Consider the following 12,093-nt stretch of genomic DNA (forward strand, 5'->3'; position numbering starts at 1 on the left):
AAAAAATGAATAATATGAATTAAATCTTTTAAAAGTTTTATTACTTACATCATTATGTACATAACTGAGTACCTATAAACAAAGAAAGGTTTTGAACGGCTTACTTTTGGTGCCAAGATGACTTTCTGGGTAGCTTTCAATAAATTATGGCTGTGCATCTCTTGGCTCACTTCTCCTCCTTGATGGGCACTTCCTCTGCAGCATCATGTTCCCGGAAGTTAGGAAACTGCTCCCACGGGGCGGAGAGGTCAAACTTACGGAATTCTTGGGCAAGCTCTATTGGTTCCACCACAACCCGTTTTACTTCATCATCATACCGACACTGGAAAGGTATGGGTAGTGAAACATAACTGAAGTGACAGAAGTCAGGAACTACATAACTGATGTCCTTAAAGACTAAGACTTCATTGAAGAGGTAATTGAAACAGTTATTAGGTAGGAAAGGATGGAGACAGTAATGAGAATATGTATGAAAGGTTTGCTGTGGATGTAACAACAAAGGGAGTGAATTGTGGAGTGGGGTCACTGAAGTGTGGAGCTCTGGGAGGACCACAAAGGGTGTCGGAGATAGAAGTTTTTGTTGTTCTTTCATTATTTTTCAGGGTTGAAGTAGAATTTCAGTTTACAGAAAGTGGGGGTTAGATAACTATTTGAGGGAAGGACACAAAATTTATGTCAGTTTTGAAACAGCAAAACTAAAAGATGCCAAACTAGAGAACTTACTGTATGTATCACACTTACGGAGAATGGATTTTTCTTTAATTATCACAATAAATACCATTTCATGACTTGAAAGAGATGGACAAGAACTAATGGATGATTCTGACATACTGGTATTTTTGATCTAGTGAAAGTAAAAAGGTAACTATCCTTACTGAATGGCTTGAGATATTTGCAATGGCGAATCATCAAGGATTCTTGGATGTTGGTACCACAAACATACCTCCACATAGCCAGACAAGGGGAAGTCCTTCCTGAATGGATGCCCCTCAAAGCCATAATCAGTGAGGATCCTGCGCAGGTCTGGGTGGTTTGCAAAGAACACTCCAAACATGTCCCACACCTCACGCTCATACCAATTTGCAGATTTGTGAACCTTTGAAGAAACATAATGGAAGAGGTAAGAAGTTTATTATCTACTAATACAGAGGAGTAGGTGGACTGAGTTATGAGTCGTGATTGCAAAACTGAGCTCAAAATGCAAAAATGCCAATATATTGAGTGGTAAACTTGAACACAGCATGTCTGTCAAAATGGTGCTTATCACAAGGTCACAGCTTTGTTCCTTTACCTCCAATATTTCTATCATGAAAAAGTGATGTGCAGTTTCCTTATTCATTTACTGGTAATTATTAATCAATATTGATGAAAAATAATTGAGTATTTGAAATTTAGGATAAATGTGAAAATATTTATCTCACATGACCAAAAACAAGCTGATGGCACATTATAATATAGTCCAAGTGAACAGTGAGTCAGTGTGCTACTACCAAATGGTGAGCAATTTTTGTCAGTATCTGGAATGGACTATAGTAGACAAGTTAAGCAAAATGGTTTTCCTCCTTATATTTAGGTAGTAAACCTGACTCACATCAAAAATGCTGTCCACAGGAGTCAGTTCATCTGCGTATGTCTTCACCCTGATCCTGCTGTTGTAGCGCAGTGACAGGAGGTTGTAAACAACCTGAAATATATGGATGAGATACTTTACAAAAGTAGTGCAAGGCAATTATTCTAAAAGTAGAATGAATGTATCTCCCTTCCAAATAATTAGTTTGTACAAAAGTTCTACAGTACCAACTGCTATTCATAAAGCAAGCAAGCATGAAAAAACAAAACAAGTGAAAATACAATAAACCCTCAGCTATCCACATCTGCATTATCTGCAGCTCAACATTATCCACAGGGAAACGAGGGAGCATTGTCCTTGGACTGGCGGGTGTGTTGTTAGAGAAATGAGACAACATAGTCTTGGAGGGTGGCAGCAAGGAGAGTGCAAAACTACCAACAAGAATTCAACCTGCATCTAGAAATCATAAAATTTCCTTTGACATTATCCAGACCCTTCATTAGTCAGCAATGACTTTTGTTGAATAAATGCAGATATCAATCAAGCAATGGGGGCATACGCCGGGGGGGGGTGTTGCCTCGCCCACCCTACAACGCCAAGCCCGAGGGTCCCTCTGGGCGAGTCTCCATGCAGGCCCCCTTCCCAACCCGAGTACCTCCAAGCAGGATCTATCGACTTGCTCAAGCCATGAACTCCGTGGGCGTCCCCTTGGCCTCCTCCACTCAGGATTGTCTCTTACAGAGACAACCCGATGAGTAGGATCAGCTTCCAGAAAACGTGCCACGTGCCCGTATAGCTGGAGTTGGCGTTGACGGACTATGCAGGTAATATATGTCGAATCAGCCACCACCACGGACCTCGTTACTGCGACCACCACCACGGATGCGTCTATTACCACCACTGCCCCAGCCTCCACATCTTGCATCACGAAGAAACAATCCCCCAGCACGTCCTCAGAAGCAAAAGGAAGTAGCAAGTGGACAAGGGAGGAAGCGTGTGAAGAAGGCAATAGGCTTCGCCACCACCACTACCCTCCCCACCGCTACTCACCCTACCACTGCCCAACCCTCCACAATGCGGTGCATTTGTGTGGAATGATGGCAGTGGATTTACACCAGACAGTCCAGCATTCGACATGGCGAATGCTGGGATTCAACCTGCCTTCCCAGTGGATGCATAACAAGATTACGTGGACTACTTTTTGGCCTTCTTGGATGAAAGAGTAGTTCAGCGAATGTGTGAGGAAACCAATTGTTATCAAGAACAGTGCACATTTGACTCAGTGGGTTCTGCAAAAATGATTATATGGACCTCGCTTTCTGTACATGAAATGTATGTTTTCCTGGCGTTGATGTTGCTCATGCCTCAAGTGTGAAAGCATAACCTAAAGGACTACTGGGCTCACGATGACACCATTTTCACTCCAATCTTTGGAAAATATATGCCTAGGGACCGATTCAGGGCCATCTACGGTTATCTCCACTTTGCTGATAATATGTACCCTTCTGACACAGACCCCCTTTAGAAAATCAGAGAGATAATGAACATCAACAAGGGGAAGTTCCTTGGCTTTTTCAAATCAATGCAAAAAGTGGTAAGTGAGGAGTCCCTGGTTTTATTCAGGGGGCGTCTTTCCTTCAAACAATACATTCCTAGCAAGCGACACTGTTTTGGGATAAAAAAAATTGTGTTGTGCGACTGCGAAACGGGGTGTCATATATACGGCAAGCGATGCTGACATCAAGATGACTGACCCACTCGGCTTCACAGGTTCAGTTGTAAAGGTACTACTGGAAAGATACTTTGGTGATAATCATATTCAGTATACGGACAACTACTACACATCTCAAACTCTGAGCATGGAGTGGGCACTGTCGGCACCGTCAAACAAAACAGGAAACACTGGCTTGTGTTTCCTGAGTCTCATCAGGGAGAAGTGCAGCTCAAAAAGTCTGGGAATATGTTAGCAATTAGATGGCATGATAAAAAGCCCGTCAACATGCTTACTACCAAGCACATGGGGCACTTGCAGGATTCTGGGAAAGTCAACTTCAAGACGGGTGAGGAGAAAATGAAGCCTGATGCAGTCATTGACTACAATATCAAAATGCGGTTGGTGGACAAGTCCAACATGATGACTGGATTCATAGACTGTCTTAGAAAGGGCTGTAAATGGTACAAAAAGTCTTTTCTCCACATCATTGACATGTGTGTGCTCAATGCATACATATTGTACAAGACGCAGGTCGGTGAGCAACTTCAGCCTTCTCTGAGACAGTTCAGCTGGACTGTCATCACTCAGATGCTTGAGAGGTTCGGACAGGTGACTGCACAGGCTCCAAGACGACACTCGGATGCACTTCCTGACAGACTTGAGACTCATGACTACATAGATAGGTACTACATAGAGTCCCTCCCTCCCACTGGTTCCAGGAAAGTGGGCGTGGGACGTTGCTACGCGTGTACCCACTCCACACAGAAGCCCAGTGAGGTAAAATACCAGTCCCGCTACAAGTGTCATGAGTGCAACGTGCCTTTATGCATTGTGCCTTGCTTCCAGGAGTACCATACTTTCAAAAAATACTGATAGTGTAGTGACCATCATAAAAATTGTAGAAATGTACAAAGTGTAAGAAAATATGCAAGAGTGAAGCTACGTGTTTAGCTTCGTGTAAGGATTTTTTTTCCATTTTTTTTGCGGGTGTGATGCTAACATGCACGATCATGGTATTTTTATACATTTGCGATAGTGATGCTAAAAATCTAGATGTAAATGAAACTGTTATCTGTGAAGGCAATAGCAAAGGTGAAACCTTTGCTATTGCACTGGACATATCAAAAGCCTTTGATAGGGTCTGGCACAAATCTTTGCTTTCCAAACTACTCTCCTACGGTTTCTATCCTTCTCTCTGTACCTTTCTCTCAAGCTTCCTCTCTGACCGTTCTATTTCTGCTGGGGTAGAGGGTCACTGTTCTTCCCCTAAACCTATTAATAGTGGTGTTCTGCAGGGTTCTGTCCTATCTCCCACTCTCTTTCTGTTGTTCACTGATGATCTTCTTTCCAAAACGAACTGTCCTATCCATTCTTACGCCGATGACTCTACTCTGCATTACTCAACTTCTTTTAATAGAAGACCCACTCAACAGAAACTATATGATTCCAGGATGGAGTCGGCAAAACGCTTAGCCTCAGACCTTACTATTATTTCCGACTGGGGCAAGAAGAACCTGGTGTCCTTCAACGCCATAAAAAAACAATTTCTCCACCTATCCACTCGACACAATCTTCCAAATAACTTTCCCCTATTCTTTGACAAAACTCAGCTGTCACCTTCTTCAACACTAAACATCCTCGGTCTATCCTTAACTCTCAACTGGAAACTTCATCTCTCTTCTCTTACTAAATCAGCTTCCTCGAGGCTGGGTGTTCTGTACCATCTCCGCCAGTTCTTCTCCCCCACACAGTTGCTATCCATTTACAGGGGCCTTGTCCGCCCTCGTATGGAGTATGCATCTCACGTGTGGGGGGGGCTCCACTTACACAGCTCTCTTGGACAGAGTGGAGTCTAAGGCTCTTCGTCTCATCAGCTCTCCTCCTCTTACTGATAGTCTTTTACCTCTTAAATTTCGCCGCCATGTTGCCTCTCTTTCTGTCTTCTATCGATATTTTCATGGTGACTGCTCTTCTGAACTTGCTAACTGCATGCCTCCCCCCCTCCCGCGGCCTCGCAACACACGACTTTCTACTCAAGCTCATCCCTTTACTGTCCAAATCCCTTACGCAAGAGTTAACCAGCATCTTCACTCTTTCATCCCTCACGCTGGTAAACTCTGGAACAATCTTCCTTCATCTGTATTTCCTCTTGCCTATGACTTCAACTCTTTCAAGAGGAGGGTATCAGGACACCTCTCCTCCTGAAAATGACCTATCTTTCGGCCACTCCTTTAACTCTTTGTAGGAGCAGTGAGTAGCGGGCTTTTTTTCACATTTATTACCTTTTTTATGCCCTTGAACTGACTCCTCTGCTGTATAAAAAAATGTTATCATGAGTTTCCTAATAGTGTGCATTTGGTGTGGTGGCTGTAGGCTCGTGACGCCTGAGACAGTGTTTACAGTGCAGCGAGTGACACAACAGGCAATCTGTAGCGACATGTGAAAGTTACATTATGTGTTCTCTGGAAAATAAAAATAAAATTCTTTTCTGTTTTTCATCTTTCCTTTTGTTACACAGTGTAACTGCAGCATTCTAACGTGGATGCTAGCTTACCGCTAACAATAGCAAGTAAAGCTAACAGTTGATTTCTAAAATAATACGGAAGTTAAGTTTTTTTGGGGTGTGTTTCACATAAACTGTATAAAAGTTATGCTTTTTATTATTAAATCATAGAAGGGAAGACCACTAGGGATGGAAAACTGTCTATAAAATAGTTTTCAGTGCTCCTACTTCAATATTCTGTACTCGTTCTACCAAAGGACATATAACCTTCAAATTAGAGTCAAAGGACAGCTAAGGGCATGTACTTTACAATGATACTTCATTCAGTCACATGAGTTGAGTAGGAGTAAAGATAGAAGAAGTTGAAGTGAGGTATGTGTTTGACTGAATATGCCCGCGTGGGAGGACAGGCACGGAAAATAACCCCACGCTTGAAGGGTTAAGTAAACAAGACTGGTATGCCCTCTACAAAATGGGGCACAAGAACAAATGGAAAACTGTGCAAAAGAAAGATTTTCCCAGAAAGTTGTGGGTAGGATAAGGAAATGAAATGACAGACACTCCTAAATATCAATGCCTTCATGAATAACATATGACTCACCTCAAAACGGTACGCCCTGGTGGGGAAGTCCACACCACACAGGTCAACCAGGCAGGTAAACTGTGCATTAGTGTGGTCCTTGAGGAAAGTGATGATCGGCACCACTCCCTCAGGGGCAATCAACACCTCTAGCTCATTGCCTGCTGTAATCTGCACCTATAAGAAAGATTCAATGCTTGTAATATCTGGTCTGATACTGTTAAGAGATGCAAGCCTTTACAACCTGATGAAAGTCTTGAATTCTAACAGTAACATCAAAGTTGTAGCTATTAACATAATACATACTCCAAACAGTCAGAAACAAAGCTTTCTGACCACCACGACATCCCTAGACCTGGCACTGATAAATGAGTTGTTAGCCAGTCAACAAGTTATTATACACTATGGATAACATTCAGCAGTGCACACATTGCATTTGAGGTTTTGATATAAAACTGGATTTAGAAAGTATAGGAAACCCTTGTTATTCAACACTGTTGAGCTCCAAGGAATTCTTGAATGACAAACTTTATTTTACCATAGGAATAAATGTAAATAGATGGTTAGATTCCCAGTTACCTTGATCCATGAAAATTCTTAAAAATCAAAAACTATACAGTACTGTCTCCAAGTTTGCGATAACTAGGTCGACGTTGCGGGTCGCAAACGTTGAAATCGCAAACTTTGAACCATTATTCTTACAGGGAAAATTGAAAACCGTCGACATCTTGGCCACCCATCCGGGTGGCCAAGCGCATGTATGCGGATGGCCCCGGCCACGCACCGGGCCCGAGCAGCTGGTGGACGGCCAATGATGGTGATGGTGATGATGAGTGTCAGTGGCGCGGCCCCCGCATCGGCACCGCCCGAACGGTGTTTTTGTCGGGGCCTGTGTGTGTGTGGCCATGTTTGTTGTGGGTTTGGGCTTCTCAATTTGCCAGTTCTTGTTTTCCACATGTTGTGCATGACCCCTTTCCTTTCTTCCATCTCTTCTTTTTGAAAAGGAAGAGGTCCCGCACAACATGTGGAAAGTGGGAATTGGCAGATTGAGGAGCCTGGGCCCAGCCACACACGCACGGGCCCCAATGAAGGTGCCGTCTGGGCGCCGCCAATGCGGGGGCCGCGCCGCCGACGTTCATCATCACCATCATCAGCTGCCCACCAGCTGCTTGGGCCTGGCGCTCAGCCGGAGCCGCTCGCACACATGCGCCTGGCTGCCCGGATCCCACTCACCATGCTTCCCACAGACAATGGAAAGGCCCAAGGGGTGGGTAAGAGCGAGAATGGGAATCAAGGACCACAACAAGGTGTGAAAACACCCGGTTTCAGCAGTCTTTTCCTTTTCCTTTCGGGTCATATCGCAATTTCAGTTTTCAATAAAAATCTAATTTTTGGGGTCCCTATTGCAAACTCGGTAAATCGCAAACTTGAAACTCGCAATCCTGGAGACAGTACTGTATATATAAGAACATAAGGAGTCTGCAAGAGGCCAGTTGGCCTATACTAAACAATATATAACTAAACTAAATAAGAGATCTTAGTGTTTACCTTCTGGACATACTTTGGCATACACTCTGCAACATACTGGCCAAATTCAGAGAGGGTCTGCCTTTGAACAGTGTTAACAGGTCGTATGGTGGCTGGAATATAACAACAGAAGTTACTTTACACTTCAAAATTACCGAAGAGTATTACGGTAATTAACTATCATATCAGTGCTACAAACCCAGACCCATGGATTCCTATATATACATGCTAACCACTGAACAACAGATGCAGTAGATAGATATACAAAGATACGACAAAAAGATAAAAAAAAGACAAATGGGTCAGAGGAAAAATTGTAATGCAAGATAAAAAATAAAAAAATAAAAACTTTCCTCATTTCTAACTTGAAAACTACAATTTGACAGTCCATTTATGACAACCTGTGAACAACTATGTTATAATAGAGGTGATGATGTGATACTGGACATGTTATGGTGTGAATATTCGGGAAGATCAGTATGCAAATGGTTGGTGAAGTGTGGTATTTCTCTTTATTGGTAGCCAAATCGTTTTTTCTCTGGGCTAAATTTTTTCCTTATAAATCAAGGCCATTAGACCTACAATCCTGAAAGAACTAAGGTTATGGAAGTAACGATGACAATGATGATGATGATACTGGTGTTGGCCAAACCTTCATTGAATGTGAAGTGCTAGACATGTTGTAAGAGATGAGTTTAATAGTGTCATTCAAATGATCACTATTCTTGTATTAATAAACATAACAGTTGGCAAATTCAAACAGACAGAGGTGAAGGAAATCATACTTACGGTGGAGTTCAGTGCTGCACAGTCTTGCCCCGAACACTCTTGGCACCACTGCAACAATAAATCTAATCATTATACATACAAGGTAAAATAATAATAATAATACCTTCTTTCTGAGAACTTGTAAAAAATTACAGTTATATATTTTAATAATAAATTGTATTTCATTACCTGCTAGGCTGCAGTTCCATTGCATTTAATGACTGTCATGCCCTGAATATTTAACTGTGTAGGTATTTGAAATTACACATACAACATAGAAAAGGAGGTATATAACTGTGGGCTTTGGTTTATCTAAAAGGTTAGAAGCACAAGCCACTTCCTGAACATGGAAGAAGGTGAATCAAGTTTACAAGTACTAAGTAGCTACCTGAATACTCTATTTTCTAGACATTCTTCATTTCTAGGTAAAATTTGTTGCTTTTTCACATGAACATAGTTATGGCTGTTAAACAGCTATGGAAATACAAGTCAATTGGGCTTATGGTTTGTATTTTAGAAGGAATAGGTTACCAACCATAATGGCAATAGGTTACTATCCTAACCAACAATAGGTTACTATTATGCTGCGATAGGTTTCTATTTGCGAGCCAAGAGGTTAACATCGGTTAGGTTAAGATGGGCTTTTGCTAGATTTTAAATAGCTCCTGCAACAAATTCACTCAAGTGCTTCTATAGCTGTTTTCTGGTGAATAAAACTACATCCACATGAAAAGCATAATACTTTACCCAGAAATTAAGTCTGTGTCTCTGAAATAGACTGCTCACATCTGTTTAATAATTCCCACCTCCTCCCTCTCCTTGGCTGGTGTGGAGCACGGTAAAGATTCGTTTTAGTGACGTAATTAGTTTCGAAATGCTGACTGCTTATTTCTGGAAAATATAATGTTGTTTATCATGGAGATGGTATTTTTCTCCGGAAATGACTAAAAGATTAACTTTTCAATGCCTTTTGTGGGCCCACCGCCGCAGCTGCAAAATAGCTCGCAGAGAGGTTCAACTTGGGGGACCCATGGGAAATCAGGGGGTTTAGGGGTGGGGGGGAGGGGAGCATATTTAAACTACTCCAACCGAACTTTACGACCTGACAGCTAACGGGGGGGCTTTGCCCCCCCCCCCACACACACACATATGCGACCAATATCTGCGAGGAGGTATTTCCCACAACACCAGCTGGACCGCCACTGCAGCCACCGCCAGAGGAGGTTACGCTTTTGTGAATATTATCCCCTATTTTCTACAATAAAAAAATGGTCCTTGAATTGGATTTTGAAAGCGTTTCCATGATTGTTGAATATTTGTAGAAAAGATATATGAAGAGCTAGTGATGTTTCATAAGGTAGGTAATGAAATATTGGCACGTTGCTAAAACGAATCTTAACCTGGAGCACAGTCAAAGATTACTCTGTCATAAATAATGTGGCACTCCTACGGAATGTTGGTCCTGCCTGGCTCGCGGGCCAAAGCTGCCAGTTATGCAATTTTTGCTGCAGTGTTACCACATTGGGCGAGCGAGCCATCCTGCCAGGGCTCCCCAGCTTCATTCACACTTTCTATTACACTCTAAATCATGTTTGAAATGTGATATGAAACTATATTACCAAGTATAAAAACCAAGAAAAGTAGAGACAACTAGGAGCATGTGTGAACAGTACTGAGTCGCCTTGGGAGTCTGACGCTGCTGTGCACTCCGCACTCTGCAAGCCCCTTCTCTCCTCGTTCTGTTGTCATACACCTGGCAGTGAGGAGAAGAGCCCTGCTGCTTTTCCCTTGCAACTTATTCTTCTTGTTCTTCGTGGGTTGTGTACGTATACTGCCTTAGTGCAAACAAAAGAAATCAAAAAACTCTGTAATATAGTTTCATATTTCATTTCAAGCATGATTTAGAGTGTAATAGAAAGTGTGAATGAAGCTGGGGAGCCCTGGCAGGATGGCTTGCTCGCCCAGCATGGTAACACTGCAGCAGAAAATACATAACTGGCAGCTTTGGCCTGCGAGCTAGGCAGGACCAACATTCCATAGGAGTGCCGATAATGTTGACTCCCAACCAAGACATAAGAACATAGGGAAACTGCAAGAGGCCGGGTGGCCTACACAGGGCAGCTCCAGAATCCCCCCACTACTCACGGTGGGTGAGGTGTAGTTACAGGGGTTACAGGTAGAGGCTTGATCCTCGTTAAACCGGCAGTACTAGGCACGCATCCAGTACCCCGTCACCTTACTGCACCCACACCTCACTGCCACCTGTCATCCTCGTCCATGTAGCTATCCAGTCTACTCTTAAAACAAGCTATTGTCACTGCACTAACTATGTGATTTCCGAGTCTATTCCATTCCCCCACCACCCTATTACTAAACCAATGCTTGCCTATATCTCTCCTAAATCTGTACTTTTCGAATTTAAATCCATTACTGCGAGTTATATCCTGTTGGCTAATTCTCAGTACTTTACTTATATTGCCTTTGTTGTAACCCTTGACCCATTTGAATACTTCTATCAGATCTCCCCGCACTCTTAGTCTTTCTAGTGAATGTAAGTTTAGATGTTTCAGCCTATTTTGATATGGGAGGTTCCTCAGCCCCTGAATCATCTTGGTCATCCTCCTCTGAACTGATTCTAGCAAGTTGATGTACATTCTGTAGTGTGGGCACCAAAACTGGACAGCATAATCTAAGTGTGGCCTAACTAATGCCAAATAGAGTCTGAGGTGACCTCTAACTTGACCTGTGGCTAGAAACACTTTACCCGTCGTGGCCTCTTTTAACCCGGCCTGCCGTTACATAACTGGTATGAAGAAGTACCCAATCTTAACCCACCATTGTGTCTACTATGAATAAGGTAACAGATAGATGACACCACCCTTCATCAAAAAGTTTAAACTAGGGCAGAGCAGCCGGGACGCACGGACCCTAAGGCCGGGGGGGGCTGTGTTCCTGCTGTGGTCTTACCTAACCCTGCACTACCGAGAAGACCCAACCAGAAGGACGCGGCAAGCCCCAGCCACGGCCTGCCCCCCCTGCAGCAGGCACGCCGCGCCCCGCACCGTGAGCCCCAGCCAGCCACCCGTCCCCGGCCAGCCGCTGCGCCCTTGAGGACACTCCAGCCACGGCACACTCACAACTGCTGGACGCGACAGGTTCGTGGGCGTGTACTGACGAGCCCTCCTAATCCCCCTGAGGCTGAACTAACCTGACTTGGAGGCATTCCTGGCGAGGCTCAGCAGTCCCCGACAAGCCGTGGCCGCCATGTTTACGGGAGTCAGCTGGGGCAGTCGGAAGAAGAAGAAGAGGAGCCCAGCCTGAGCTCCTCTTCTTCTTCTTCTTTTGAGCTGTTCCGCTTTTTTGAATAACGGCCTATCTTTATTTTAGATGTAGGTATACGATGCTTGATTTCTGTGCGTAGGTGCCATCTA

General features: G+C 43.5%; 1 protein-coding gene across 1 annotated transcript; it reads right to left on the reverse strand.

Annotated features, from left to right (window-relative positions):
* Positions 1-23: 23 nt before the first annotated feature.
* Positions 24-11,989, reverse strand: LOC127000023 (NADH dehydrogenase [ubiquinone] iron-sulfur protein 3, mitochondrial-like). The gene is made up of 7 exons (XM_050863415.1): positions 11,871-11,989; positions 8,684-8,731; positions 7,916-8,007; positions 6,389-6,544; positions 1,592-1,684; positions 944-1,096; positions 24-322 (listed from the first exon to the last, which is right to left on the reverse strand). The coding sequence occupies exons 1-7, from the start codon at positions 11,926-11,928 to the stop codon at positions 167-169; spliced, it is 756 nt and encodes a 251-aa protein (XP_050719372.1). The 5' UTR covers positions 11,929-11,989; the 3' UTR covers positions 24-166.
* Positions 11,990-12,093: the final 104 nt, after the last annotated feature.

This window comes from Eriocheir sinensis, chromosome 17, assembly GCF_024679095.1.
Source record: "Eriocheir sinensis breed Jianghai 21 chromosome 17, ASM2467909v1, whole genome shotgun sequence".
NCBI lineage: Eukaryota > Metazoa > Arthropoda > Malacostraca > Decapoda > Varunidae > Eriocheir > Eriocheir sinensis.